Genomic DNA, 15,616 nt, shown 5'->3' on the forward strand with positions numbered 1-15,616 from the left:
TAATCTTTTGAGTAACCATCAGCTCCTGCCTTTCACCTGTACTTAAGCTATGAGCCCAGACCAGACCCAGCTGTGGTGGCTGCAGCAAGTCAACTGAGGAGAGATTTGAACTCTGAGCTCCTTCTGATATAACACATCAATTCTGTCTCTTTCAGAACCCTCTCTTATATACAAGTCTAACGTGTTTCCTTCCCTTCCTGACTTTGGCATACAGGGTTGATGTTGTAACAGCGTCCGTACTATCCAGATGTGACTAATGTAAAAGTCTATTGTGACCAGGCCAATCTCCTGGCCTTGTCAGGATGTGGGGAGGGAAGTCCAGAGCCAGGCATGGCTGTGCAGGTTCCTGCGACGTCGTGGAACGCAGCTGCAGTAAAGGGAACAGGCAGAACACCAAAAGGAGGGAGAAGAGGCCACGGGAAACACTTTCCATAGTTTGTGCCTTTACTTGCCTACCAGGAAATGAAGGTCTCTGTGCACGTTATTGCATGTTATTTTAATGAGGCGTCTTTTATTGTGGATAGTGGATAGTTACCACGTTCTTGCCCCAGACATAGGCCAGCCTGAACTTCGCAAGTACGAATCCCGTAGCAGGGCCAACTCAGCTCTTCATGCCTCCAAGGCTGATCAGCTGGATACCTTGAAATTGGGTAATAACAGCACCTGTTAGTACAGTGCTTAGAAGCGTGAGTCACCGGGCGCGCTGCGCTATTTAAGAATACTATTGTTATTATTATGATTATTAATAATCAAGTCCATCATTGAGGAATGACTCTTGCAGTGTGTAGCCCGAAGTTCTGGCAAAAAGACTGGGAGAAGATCACAAGAAGTGCATTAAAAGTGTAAAAATGAACTCTTTAAAAAGTCTTTTAATGCCTCAATTTATGATCACGAACTGTACTCGATCAACTTGCTTTCCTAGCTGTAATTTTGTGTTGATATTGTATTTTCAGGGCTCATCTATAGTGACTCTTTTGTTGAATTTGCATCCATGGGAAGGTTGTTACGCTCCTTATACCCTTCTCAGATCCTCTTGGCCTATACGACCTGCGGTTCCTTAAGGCTTTTCCCTACCACATAGGACATCCATTAAATCACCAATAAATGCATTTAAAAAATAGGTTCGAAAACTAAAAGAATGACATAGAGAGGCTCAGACAACATCTGGAGCAGCCAGACATCAAGCCCTGTATCACATTTCTTCCCATCCATCAATATAAACCTGCTTCACATAGTTGATCACAATTATATGTTCAAACATTTCAGCAGCTCACTAAGTAAGAAGTATGCTGGTACTTTGAAACCCACAGCTTCAAATATAGACATGGGAGAAAACTTACATATAGAATACACACACCTACCAGAAGTAGCATCTGCTATATATTTTGATGTTGATGTTAAAATTAATGGGTCTTATACCACGCACTGTTGCCATTTGCATGGTCTCTTGGCGCGCTGGCGGATCTGCAATGGAAGGAGGGTTGCAGGGTTTTTAGTGGGATTGAGAGGGAGAAGAGCAAGAGAGCTTTGATGTGCTGTTGGCAACTTCAGTTCGGAGAAACCGGTCACTGAGCATTTGTGTCTTTTCGGTTGGTAGCTGTCATGTGGTGTTGAGGTGTGATTGTGTATGGTTTGTTTGCATGTCAGGTGTTGTGAAGGGTGTATGGTTTGTGGTGCGCTAGAGGTATGGGTGTGTTTAGTTTAGAGTTTGAGGGTGCGTATGCAGGAAGGTGGGTTTTTAGCACAGTTAGTGGCAATCCATTTCCTACACTCAGCCTTCTATCTCAATGCAATACATTTCCCACCCCCAACAGTTTATTCAAGTGCAACGCATTTGCCCCCCCAAGCAATTTATCCAGGTGAGACACATTCCCTGTCCCCATCATGCCATCCATGTGCGGCATGGTTTCAGCCCCCAACCCAATCCCTCTAAGTGCAGCGCATTTCTGAACACTGGCAGTCCATCTAAGTGCAATACATCTCCCGCCCTTAACCGTCCATCCAAGTGATACCCACTTCCCCCCCTCAACACTCCATCCAAGTGCTCAACACTGTGTGACACATCTTCAATCCACCGCAATCCATCCCAGTGTGATGCACTTCCCACCCCTAAACAATCCATATGGGTGTGATATATTTCTTGCCCCTACAGTTTATCAAAGTGCAATGCATTTACCACCCTAAACAATCAGTCTACGGGAGACGAACCCAGCATAATACAGATGTTACATCGTGCCTGTCTCAGGGCACGGCAGGGAACATAATGCTTAGCTATACTATTGGGCCAGATGCAGAATGTGGCTAACCTACACATACAGGCTAAGTGTGGAAGTGACTAATTTACATTGTTAGGTTACATGCAGGATAAGGCTGCCCTATGTGAGTAAGCCAAATGCAGGTTATTAAATGATAGTGAGTACTTAGAGTAGAGGGAATCTCTGTAGTACATTAGTGTTTGTACTCCCCGCTTTTCTAGGTGGTTTCTCTTGCCAAATATTGCATGGTTTAGCGTGTTGGATTGTGTTGATGGGGGTAGGTCCCTTTGCTCTGTCTCGGTTCATGTCGGGTGTATTTGGTCAGTACCTGGTTTCGTGGGTTTCCTCTCTGTATATTTGCTCATTTCATGGCACGTTGATGTTGTTCAGGCATTTTATCCCCTTCAAGTTTTCAGAATTGTAGATGGTCCTCCATAGTTCATATTTCTTTCAGGAGGGAGTTCCACTGTTTTACGGCTATGCAAGAGAAGGCTGATCCTGCCAAGTTATTTCTCACGTCGAGTTTAGGTTGTAGGCGGATGTCGTTGCTAGATCTAATTGTTCTTGTTGGTTTGTAGGTGCTGATTCTTTTTGTATGAATTCTGCTTTCTAGCTGTCAATTGCCCTGTGTGTTATGCACATTGTTTTGAAGGTGATTTGTTTTCGTCTGGGAGCCAGTAGCGTCCTTAGTGCTGGTGTGATGTGGTCTCTTCGAGAGAGTTTGAGTAGAAGCCTGGCAGCTGCATTCTGTATTTGTTGTAGTTTCCTTAGCAAGTATTCCAGCATTCCAAGGTATATGCTGTTGGCGAAGTCTATCCTGGACATAAGGGAGATCATGGCAAGTATTCTGTGCGTGAAGGAAAAGAAGAGTAGTATCTTTTTGATAGTGTGCAGATTGAAGAAGCATTTCTTAATTATCACATTGACGGGTGGTTCTAGTGTAAGTTTGTTGTTCATTAGGTTGCCAAGGTTTTGACTACTTTGGATGGTTCAGGTGGGGTTCCCAGTTCTGTGGGCCTTGGGATGTCCTGGTTGATTCCTTGGTTGTTGGGTGAAATCATGATTTCCATTTTTGTCCGGGTACATTTTACGGTTATTAGTGTTCATCCATTGGTAGAAATCTTTGAGACAGCCTTTTAGCGTGGGGTTCTCTTCATTGATGTTGATTTTGTAGATGGTTTTGGTATTTTCTGTGTAATTGTAGCATGTAAACCTGTGTCTTTTGATGAGGTTGTTTGGGGGTGTCATGTAGATGTTGAACAATAGTGGGGTTAGCGAGGAGCCTTGTGGTACTCCACAAGTGGTGTCCCGCGGTGTGAATTTGAATGGTTTTAGCCATATTGTTATTTTCTTCCTGACAGGAAAGATTTATTCCATAGGAGTGCTGTGTTGCCGAACCCTATGTCTTTAAGTCTCTTGATGAGGGTGTTATGGTTGACTGTGTCAAATGCTGCGGAGAGGTCGAGTAGTTTCAGTGGCGAGTTCGTGTTGGAGTCTGCATTGGTCTTTAGGTAGTCCCATATAGAGAGTAGTGCCGTTTCCATACCTCTCATGGGTCAGACGCCCACTTGTGCCTGATCCAGAAGCTGGTTGTTTTCGGAGGGTTCCAGTATTTGTTCGTAAAGATAGGTCACTATTACTTTTGCCGGGTATGGAATGTTTGAGATAGGTCTGTAGTTTGAGAGGTCTTCCATATCGCCCGTTGTAACTTTGAGGAGTGGTTTTGATGTAGGCTGATTTGAAAGTTACAGGTTGAAGAGGTTTTGGTAGTATTCCGATGTTGTTCCCTGTGCAAGCATCTATGTAGATGCCTGGTGGAAAGGGATCAGCTGGGGAGCCTGCCTTGTTGCTTTTGTTCACCAGGCTGATTCATTTTTCTCTTGGTATTTGGGGAAAGAGGTTCAGCCTGGTCTGTGGGCTAGTTGATTTAGGTGGTCTGGTAGGTCCGTCTACTTTGTTTGATCCGTTCTATGTTGATTTTATTCTTAAAGTGATCTGCAAGATCATAACATCGTTTTTGCAAGGGGGCTGGTGTGTTATTGCACCGGGAGGGATTTCTCATCTCATTTATGATGTTGAACAATTCTTTGAGTGTTGTTGACTTTCATGATCCTTTCGTTGTAGTATTTCTTTTTTGCTTTGGGAATTTCTGCTTTATTTGATCGGATCTGTCTTTGATATGGTATTCTTTTGTCTTGATCATAGTTTTTCCTTCTAGTTTCCGGTTTGTTTTTTTCATTGCCTTGAGGTGAGGCATGAACCTCGCCATCAATTTCTTTTGCAATGGGTTTTTCCCGGTGAGATGTTATCTGTTGTTTTCATGATACAGTTCAGCATTATGTCTGTTCTTTTGTCTGTCAGTTGCATTCAGGGTGTCATCGATGGCATTGAGGATTCTAGTTTTTCGTCCAGGTCCCTACTTTTGATGATTCTCCAGTTTCTTTTCCAGATCAGGGGGTTATTGTGGGGCTTGTTGGATGCCTTTGATACTGCTTGGAGCACACAGGGTATAATGAGGTGGTCACAGATCAGGGAATGTAAGAAGGCAAATGTCTTCAATGTTTGGTGTAAGAGCTTATAATAAAGTCGATTTTACTAATCAACTGATATTTGTGTATGTAAACCCTTTCGTTTATTGTATCCTTGGTTCAACGTGAAGAGGTATGAGTTACTTGTGGAATCTCTTTAAGTCCTCAATGTCGTGAGGTGCTCAACGTTATTGTGCCAAAGCCCTCGTCTTTACTACAGAACATGTTTGTATCACTATGCACAAGAAGTATTGTGCATTACAATATGCAAACATCCTTATGATTCAGAATGAGGTACAGTGTACAACCACATCTTGCCTTACCATGCTCCTTCTGTTCTGTTTTGTTTCCATATCATCTGGGACATTGTGAAGCTAGCCCTACACCTTACTCTAACCATCTACTGTTAGATTCGGTTCCTTTCCTAGTGTTTACACAAGTTGACCTGCATCTTTACCTTTTTTCTCCACTTTCCTACTGGCCATGCTAGCACCTATAGCTTTGCTCTGCTCTTCTTTTGCCAGAAAGTCTCATTTACTAAGCAGCACCCTTTGTTGTATTTATTGCTTGGGTCAATCTATGATCCTAACCTTCTGCATTTCTTCAGAGTTGTTGTTTCCTATCGTTTGCCAGCAATTAGCGACTGTGCAGAGGTGCAGTCTAAGGATATTTCTCCTTCAGAGGCATTGTAAACACATTTTGTGCCATAGCTTTGCAGCTTAAACCCATTGCACAATGATTTTTTTCTGTTCGATTTACTGAATTGATTGATGCCATATGTGTGCGGTATTCAAAAGTTATATCTGTTAAATAAAGTCAGCACTGAGTTAGTTGCAGAGAGTTGAGATTTGCTATATTGAAATCTTTTTACCTAAATGGAATAATATAGGGACCAAGGGCATCTGACAAAAGTATTCACATTTCTAATGTGTCTAAGCTTGGCACAAAAGGTAGTCATATGTCAGTCGAATACTGTTTGCAGGGCTAAATGTCACAGAACGAAACAAGAGGATGTGGCTTTTGAAAATATATATTCAGGAAAGAAAATGTATTACGTATGTGGAACTGTTCAAGATAAATCTGCAAAAACCCAGGGAAGAAGAAGCAGGCCAGTGCAAATCAGTAGATCAGTGACCCAAGATGTTGAGTAGGCATGGGAATGGGCAGGTTGTACAGCCTTGGATGTCTTGGCGTCACATTCTCTGTTTCTACTGACTTGGTGTGGTCAACCATCAATTCATCCAGCATTTAAGATGATCTACCTTGTATATCATTCATAATTATAGGCCAAGCACATCATCTTAATGGGTTACTGCACTTCGTGAAGTTGTATTATCTAAATTGAAATGTCTGATATCCAAATTCTGCCCACAGCTCATATTAAATATCGATATACACAAAACAATGGTTATGAAGGTCCGCCCCAATAAACGCTCCCTTTCTCATTCATGACTTCCATCTTTTTCTGGCTCTCCAACCCATACACTCCACGAATATCAATATAATGTAAACATTTTGATTAGGTGCAGGAACAAAAATCTTTCTTTACAGAGGTCTGCATAAAATAGCTAATAAGGCTTTCCACCTAGAATGTGGTTAGCAGACTAATCTGATCTCTCATTGATCCCCAATTGGGATTTCTAGTTCCTTTTACTCTTTTGAGCTGCAGCCACAGTTGTTTTCCTCAGTGCCTTCTCCTACAATGCCTTCTTCACAAAAACTGGTCGAATCTCAACTCTTAGGCATGAAGAAATTGGATCAAGGCATGCCTAGTGGACAAGAGGTTCATTTTCACGATGGAACACATGATGAAACATCCCTAAGCCAAGTTGGACATTATGTGAAAACGAAATCAAAATGATTTAAATGTAAATATTTCATTGAATCCCAATAATTATAATTTTCAGCAAGTGTGGGGAAAGATTACAGTGGCTACACCAACGTTTATAAAGAATCATATAGGTTCAAGAAGGCATAATCATGTCTCTTATTGGACCAGGTCCTAAACGGTTGTTTATTCTGCTCTACTGTTTGATTTGTGAGATAAATCTGCTCATGAGTCGTCCATATGAGTGACTGGCGTCTCTCTCTCTCTCTCTCTCTCTCTCTCTCTCATTCTCTATCTTACTCTCTTTCAGGAGTGGGCGGATGCCTGCTGCAGGGGGCTTCGTAGTGCCCATGCATATATCCTTGTCTATGACATCTGCTGCTTTGACAGCTTCGAGTACATCAAAACTATTCGACAACAGATCCTGGAAACCAGGTAAGCATGAGCTCCAACCAGTCTATATTTCAGTAGGGTAGTCCCCAAAGGGGACTGTGGACCATTCATTTTTGAAGGCTATTAAGAGTAGGTTTACTTTCCGTGTAATGCATCAGTTAGTTATGACCAATGTTAAAAGCCCAATGTACTTTACAACCTCCACCTGCAATAAATGTTAGCAAAAATTAAACCAACTACTTGTCACAAAAAATCCCAAATTGCAATTTTCAAACGAGGGCCACTTTTTGGCCATTAGTTTTGTCCCAATCCAATCCAATCCTGAAAGGCCAGCATTGTGTTTCACATGGAAATTCAGATTCCTTCAATCCATTCTAGAAGTGAGGAGCAGGATCCTTGATCCTTTGATGTCAAACAGTAAAACCTAAAGTCCTTGATGGAGGATTGCCAGGAAAACAGGTTGCGTGTGTGTGTGGGCAAGGCGGGAGAGTGGCTCCTTTTGCCTAGTATTTGTGTCAGACATAGCAAGGTGCTTCAAGTGTGAAACAGTGAATTATAGTGAGAAATTTTAAGAGACTCTCTTGGTCTAAGCCACTACCGTTAAGAGAGAAGAGTAGGTGCAGACCTGTGGTTTTTTCGTATATATCTGTAAAGCTGAATTGTTATTGGTTCAAGTCAGCTTGAAAGAACGCCAAAATGGATGCCCATAGTAACTACTCACTATGCTCATATTTTCATAATATTTGTTTGTTGGTAATCCCTCTGAGGGATTTTGGATTGCCATCTATGCCAACCATAGAATGACTAGTCATGCCAAACTGAGGTGGATATTAAACACTTGAGGGTCAAGGGTAACTACTTTTGCCATAACTTACATGTTATGTTACATTATTGGGATTTGTTCCCCGCACCACAGCCATTTTCGTGGTCGCCATGTGCTCTTGGGGAACTGAAAGAGAAAGGAGGTGGAGGGAGTGGTTAAGTGATTAGTGGGAAGAGACAAGGTGTGTTCAAATGTTGGTGATGGCAGAGCCAGGAGGAACTGGCACCCATGTGGGTGAGTTCTCTAGTTGGTTTGTGGTGATTCTCCTTCTGTGTTTCTAGACGGAAGAGGCATTGGAATTTCTGCATTGGGGAAGGTTTTTTAGCAGTTGCTTTGAGAGGTGTAGAGTTTTGACTACGTCGTGATGGGCCAACATATTTGTTTTAGCTGTATTTTGTGCTGGCCGTTTGATGAGCGTGTGTCGAGTGCAGTGTTTGAGAAGGTGAGGTTGTTAGTAGGTTTCGTTATTCGGACAGATCGTCTGCACTAGATTTTGTGGGAGCGTTTTTTTGTTGTCTTGCAGGTTTATGTCTGTTGCATCGTCATTCTCTGTACAAATCCACATACTCTGGCAGTGGACTCCTGGAAGGAAAAGGTGCTTGGGAAAGCTAACCCTGTTTGGTGGTGATGATTTGTTTTGGAGGTTTGGTTTGTTGTTCGCTAATAGGTGTTTTGGTCATTGTGTTTATTTTGATGCGTTATTCGTTGAAGAAAAGGTGTTGTGTTGGATTGTTCCATAAAGGGTGTTTTGCTTATTGTGATTTTTATGATGTGTCATTCGTTGGAAAAGTGTTGTGTTATGGTGGCGCTGTGGTGGTGGCCTGTTGTGGTCTGTTTCCTATCTTTGGGCTGTAGATGTTCATCTATTCGGGTTCATTGTCTAGCTAGGATTCTAATTGTTTCCTGAATGTCAGATGGCCTTCAGTTGGCTGGATATCTTTTGGGAGTGAGTTCCAAAGTTTGTGTGTATTTCTTTAATTTATTGGGTATTTATAATGCACCTATACAGCAAAATGGTGTTGCAAGGCGCTTCAAGACAAGGGAAGGGGAGGTACAGGGAAGAAATACAACAAGACAATAACTTTCCTATCAGGTCTTGAGCAATTCAGATTGTGCATGTGCAGTAACAAGAGTGCAGGGGAGAGGGGGAGGAGGGGAGGAACAGGGTAGAGGGACAAACAATAACGTTCCTACTCGATCCTGAGACAATTTGGAGCATGCACGTGCAGTAACAGAAATGAGGGGAGAGGTGGAGGAGGAGACTTGTGGGAAGGGGAGGAAGTGTAATGCTTAGGCGGGAGGAAGGAGGATCGTACATTAAGTGCAAGTGGACAGGCTGAACAAAGCACAAGGTTGGACATGAAGAAACAACAGTGGAGTGGGTGCACAAATTGGGAAAGCCTCACCCTAAGGAGCAGGGGGCTCAAGCATGCAGGAACAAGTCGGTCAAATTCAACAATGGAAAACCTCACCCTATGGTGAAGGGGCTACGTCACGTATGCAGGTACAGGTAGGTAAAATGCAACAATGGAAGCATACTGGCAGTGTGAGAAAAGGCATTTAGGTGTGGTCAATAGGGTGGACAGTCCAATAACACTGCAATCTCACATTTGCAGTCTTTCTGGTCCCTTGCTAGGTAAGTAAGCATCTCTGCCCAAATTCCTTGCACAGCTTTGTGCAGCAGCTAAATCATGAAGTGCACTAGGATACTCTAACTCCCTGAGACTGTGCGACTTACTGAACCCTCTCATGGGTGGACCGCTGGGGCTTTTGGTTTGATATTGGACTAGGTGTCTTCATGACCTTTACCTTAATCCTCATGCCTCACACTATCATTCTTGGAACTGTCCGTTTTGGAGTTGCATACTTTTCCAATAGGCACGACAAGCTTCTTTTTTGTCTCCAAAACGTTGGGGATCACTCACCATAAGACATTTAGGTTTGCAATTTATTTTCTTATTTCTGATTCATTGGATTAACCTTTTGTCTGTTTGCTAAAGAAACATAGGGCTAGGAATGACCACTTTGTAACTCTTTTGTAATACCCAGAACACAGCACACATCAGTGCTGCTGTTGTGAGCTTTTGGACCTATGACAAGTGCTTAGGTGGAATCCTGGATGCTCGAGAATGCCCTTCACCTTAATCCAAATAAAACAGAAGTCACCCTTCTGGGCCCAAAGAACACATTTCTGTGGTCAGGCATCCCCCCAGGACCTCCCACCCTATTTGACATTCCCATGAAATACTTGATCGAAGTAAAACATCTTGGAATATATTGGCAACGAGACCTAGGTATGGATACTCAAATTAATCAAGTGGTTAAAGCCTCATTTTTAAATGTTGACTTCTACAAAGAGAGGTGCCATTTATTAATTCTGAGTTCATGCGAGGTATAGTAGGTTTTTAATAAACTCAAAAATTTACTATTGCAACTGACATTACTTGGGCCTCCCGGCATACCAGATCAGTCTTTTTCAAGCAGTCCAAAAAGCTGCTGTTCGCCTTATTTTCCGATTGTCACTGGGTTGAATATATCTCTGTCCCATGCCTTTCCGTTCATTAGCTCCTTGCAAACCAACACATTGATTTGAAAACACTGTGCCTCACCTTTAAATGCCTCCACGATTTGCTACATCCTTATCTTCAAAGTACAGTTTTCCATTATTCTTCATCAAGAGTCTTATGATCCCCAAAACATATGTTGATTATTCCTTCAGGTAATTTCTTTAATAGGGAGACCGACGTTTTTTGGTTGCAGCTACCAGACTCTTTACCACAATTTCTCTGAGATATGGATACATGTCTTCCATTACGCAAGGCCATTATAACTTGGTTATTCTGTCAATACCTTTCTGTTAATTCCCCTGTTTGCCGATTTTGTCCAAGGGCTGCTCATGCAAGTTTCGTTCTGCTCGGTCCCTCTCGCCTTGATGCAGTTCAGTCTGTAGGTGACATGCTACATTGTAAATACATTTTGTCCTCAAATAGATACGTTGCATCAAGCCTTCACTCTCCTACTACTAAGGCTTCTGAATTACAATACATTCATTAACATACACCAACACTTTGACAGGCTTTGATCCAAACATTTTTATTTTAAGACTTGGAAGGTGACTGCTAGAACCCCAGGTAAAGTTTTGGACATTCTATCAAACCCGTAGAGTACTGATGGACACATGAACAGTTTTATTACAGTCTACATTTTCTTTCGTATATTAGCATACAGTTGGTTGCCTCCCAAGGGGAGCCCAGGCACTGGAGTGTGGGCAATTCTGGTGTGCGGGAGAATCCTGCTTGAGGTGTTAGGCCAGCTGCCAGACCTCAGAGGCTTTGTTTTGTGGTGTTCTTTATCTTGCAGTTGAAAGGTTACAAATCTAGTTCGCCGGAGCTCGCCTGTGGGGCGGCGGGTCTGGTCGAGTGGGAGGGGCGGGACCACATCTTCTACTTCAATGTTGTGGAGGATTATAAGATGCACATGGGTATTTGCAGGAGTGCATGATTTATTTGTGTATCCAGTGGTAAACATCTGAAAGGGGTGTGCATAGAAGAGCATTTCTAATACTTCGTGGGAATAGGCCACAATATGTGGATTCCAGAGGAAAGGGCGGAAATGATGGCATGGGGGCATGAAGTGCAAAGGAGGAGGGACGAAAGCTCGGGGGAGATAATGATTAGGATAGGCACCATAAACGCTCGGGTTCTTAACACCCTGAGCAAACGCAGTCCGCTTTTTCGAAAACCGAAGTGTATGCAGCTTCAGCTAGTGCAAGATACACACCTGCTACTTAAGGACCAGCTGCGTCTTAGGAATAGGAATTATTCACTCTTTTCCTCAGTCTTTAGTAAAAGGGTAGGGGTGGCGATCCTCTTGTATAATGACCTAGGGTTCAAAAACACTGTCACGAAACGGGACATGGGAGGCAGATACACCCCCATTATGGGGAAAGAGCAGTTTATGTGGCAGGTGATAGAGAAGCTGTAACAAAGTGTGCAGGGGGAGCTTCTGGTGATTGGAGACATGAATGTGGTCATGGATGGTAGGAAGGATAGGTCGAGTCAAACAATGTTCCATAACCGGCGCCACCTCACAGTTAGGGATCGGATAGCCGCCTGCAATCATATAGACGTGTGGCGTACAAACCACCCCACTGACACTGCCTTTACCCATATGTCACATGTACACACCTCAGCATCACGCCTTGACTATATTTTCATCTACTCCGGGCTAGCCCGTAGGACCGTCTTCTCGGTTATTCAAACCATGACCTTGACAGATCATAGCATGGTGTGACTACACCTGAGGGGCTTGGTGGGCTATTGACTACAATGCCAGTGGAGGTTGCCCCCAGGGTTCTAAGGGATCCGGTCTGCCTGGAGGAACTGAAGAGAACGGTGCGGGACATTTTGGGTCACAATCTGTAGGGGACAATAGTGAAGGGACCAGATGGGACTCTCTGAAGGTGGTGGCTAGGGGAAGCATCATAGCCAGTGCTGCGGCAGTGAAACTGATCGGGGGCTAGTAGAAAGGGACTTGGTAGAGGAGGTTAAGAAGGCTGACAACACTTACGCTGCAGACCCGACCCGCCACAATTCCAAGCTATTGAGTGCATCCAAACAGCAGCTGAAGGTGTTGTTGAGGCAGAGGATGGACCGGGTATTGCTGGGGCAGTGGCACACATATTTTGAACAGGCAAGATGGTAGGCAGCAGGTGAGCCTCTCATTTGCTCATACAGTGAGGGACAGGGGAGCGAAGGAATTGGCGGAAGAAGATCAGAAAAGGAAACTCTTTTATGACTCCCTCATACGACGGGCTCTCCATCATGGGAGGAGCAGATAGCATATTTAAACGGCATGGAACTAAAACAACTGACCCAAAGTGATAGTGAGCTTTTGGAGGCCCTGATAGACACCCCAGAGGTCCTACAAGCCATTCAAACGCTTAAGCATAACAAAGCCCTGGGTCCAGACGGCCTGACGGCCATATTCTATAAAGCACTGTGCCAGGTTCTTGCAAGGCCCCTGTGTGACCTCTTTAACTCTATATGGGAGGAGGGAGAACTGCCACAATCGATGAGGGAGGCCCAGGTGATTCTGATACGTAAGCCGGGGAAAGACCCCACATTGTGCTACTCATATAGGCCAATCACTCTCTTGAACCTGGATGCCAAGATATTCAATACGATTTTGGTGACTAGATTAGAGAGGCTCCTACTGGCCCTCGTAGATAAAGATTAATCTGGATTTGTGTGGGGAAGGGGCGCTGTGGACAACATTAGACGGGTACTACATCTGGTGGATGAATCTGGTCGGAACACGGCACATTCTCTGTTTTTGGCATTAGATGCCGAAAAAGTCTTTGACCAGGTTGAATGGCGGTTCCTGCGGGAGGTGCTTCACAAATTCAACATCAGCCCAAGGATGTGCCACAAGATTATGTCCAACTATTTATCGCCATCAGCCCGCTTAATGATCAACGGGGCATTAAATGATCCCATTAATCTGAGCAGGGGAACTAGGCAGGGGGGTCCCTTGTCACCATTACTAATCGAGATGGCAATGGAACCATTTGCGACAAGATTGAATAATGGCCATTAGATCTGGCAGTGCACAGCATAAAATGAACCTTTTTGCAGACAATGTTATTCTTTCCGTTACAGACCCCATGACCCTGTTGCAAGGGATAGCGTAAGAAATCCAGTGTTACGGACTGGTATCTGGGTTTAAGATTAATACCACTAAGTCTGAGATACTGAGACTCAATATTACCCCACTCTTGAAGGCAGAATTGGAACAGACAGAGGCATGGCCCTCTAAGTCGGTGAAATATCTTGGGATTAATATTCCAGCCAAAATAAGGGAGCTCTTTGGGGCCAATTACCCGGCACTGGTAAGGAGTTTAAGGAATGACCTGGAAAGATGGGGTAGCCTACCCGTATCCTGGTTTGGTAAGATAGCGGTTATAAAGGTAAATGTGTTACCCCGGATGCTATATTTTTTTCAGGCGCTTCCCTTCCCCAGTCCGAAACAGACTCTGCAGTCGTGGGATTCTCTTCTAGTTCCGTTTTTTTGGATGGAGGTATCCCCTAGAGTGAACCCTAAGTAGGCTGTTTGGCTGTGGTACTCTGGGGAACGCTGGTCAACTTGAAGGAGCTGCTGTCCGTAAGGTGAAGTTCGTGCTGCGTTGAAACGCTGCAAGGCTGATGTGACATAACACCAAGTAATCATCAGACTTTATTTTGATTTTTGGAACTTTGTTGTGAGGACTCTGGTATTCTTAGCCCCCACGCCTCATTTTGTTTCCCTTTCCATCCTCATAATGTTTCTCGGTGCCTCCTGGGTCTACCCTTTCATTACCCAGCAAGCCTACAACTACTCATGTATAGCGCATCTGCGCACGCACCCGATTTAAGTCCTAAGTAGGCTGTTCGGCTGTTCGGGCGGACGACAGTGAGGTGGCGAGAGGAGTCCGGAGCTATTCAATATTAGTTACGGTATTATTTTGTTATACGTATTTAACGAAATACTCTGTACGCTCGCCTAACTAGTTTGCTTTATCTCGTGTTGAGTGCTGAGCTTCCCAACTAATGGGTTAGCCTCACTGAGTTTCACGGGATACATGTGTGTGTCAGGCAGTAACTTTCTAATGTTGATTGGGCGTGCACAAGTCTATGTACTTTTTACTTTGAGTTGGTGTCTGCCTTCATACTGTTTTGTCAATATCAGAAAAGTTATTTGGAGAATCATGCTGAATTGATAGGGTGTCGGACTCCTATATGTATGCAATTTAGATAACATTTAATTACTGTGGAACCTGCACAGTTACTTTTAGGCCCCAATTGTCTGTGAACATATTACAGTTATGACCATATAAACCACTCAGTATTACAGTGTACTGGATTGTAACTTGCCTTTTGTGATAGGGTATTGTGGGTAAATACAGTGAGTGACAGGTGAAGTGTATACGAAAATGAGGAAAAAATCAACATTGGGCAAAAAGGATACAGTACCTGAAATGTTTGCGGCTATGCATACGCGTAGAGCAGGTTTGGCTAGAGCTGCTGCTATACCCTTGCCAGTAGCTTGCAATAACGAGGAAGAACTACTTGACTGTGCACTCTTATGATCTAACAAACTCAAAACAAACAAAAAGGTCGGAAACGAATCTGACCACGAAGGCTGCTCTCAATCGCTATTTGGTGAAGATCGCGAAAAGGAATGGGGGACAGTTCAATTTAATTGTAAACATATGGAGAAGGGAGCTAATCTAGACATAGTAAATAGTCCCAATAGATCATTTATTGATACCGCAGTTATTTTTCAAGATGGTGATATATCTTTGTTGGGGATGTCTACACACACTGACAAAAATGAAGATGATTGTTGCGTCAATGGTAATATTTCGGAGATATCTCTGTTAGGGTTGCATAATGGTCTTATGTTACAAGAGTTGCTTAAACAGACTGAGGTTTTTCATGGTATTTTCTGAAGGATCGGCCTGCTACCAGACAAACGCAATGAAGATATGAAAGGTTGTGCCTCTAGTATGCTAAAGGTTTTACACAAGACTAATGGCATTCACACAAAAAAAGATTGTGATACCAAATGAAACAGTGTTTTAGGTCAGGTTGTGTTTGATATTATTAACATCACTGATTCAACATATGCAACTCCGTCCCCACAGGCCATCACCCGGCAACGCCAATGACATCGCTCCTCCTCTAAAGCATGGACTCTGCAATGCAACAATCACAACCCACCTCCGCCTCAAGCCCATCAAGACTGCCTC

At 43.5% G+C, this 15,616-nt stretch overlaps 1 protein-coding gene across 4 annotated transcripts in view; it reads left to right on the plus strand.

Annotated features, from left to right (window-relative positions):
- The window catches only part of RASL10B (RAS like family 10 member B), a 654,925-nt gene that overhangs the window by 441,191 nt on the left and 198,118 nt on the right, over nucleotides 1–15,616 (plus strand). For all 4 annotated transcript variants that reach the window (XM_069614917.1, XM_069614920.1, XM_069614919.1 and 1 more), the window contains exon 3: nucleotides 6,922–7,046. In XM_069614917.1, the coding sequence (XP_069471018.1) occupies nucleotides 6,922–7,046 (125 nt within the window). The remainder of the gene's footprint in view (nucleotides 1–6,921; nucleotides 7,047–15,616) is intronic.

This window comes from Ambystoma mexicanum, chromosome 9, assembly GCF_040938575.1.
Source record: "Ambystoma mexicanum isolate Mex_15411 chromosome 9, UKY_AmexF1_1, whole genome shotgun sequence".
Taxonomy (NCBI): domain Eukaryota; kingdom Metazoa; phylum Chordata; class Amphibia; order Caudata; family Ambystomatidae; genus Ambystoma; species Ambystoma mexicanum.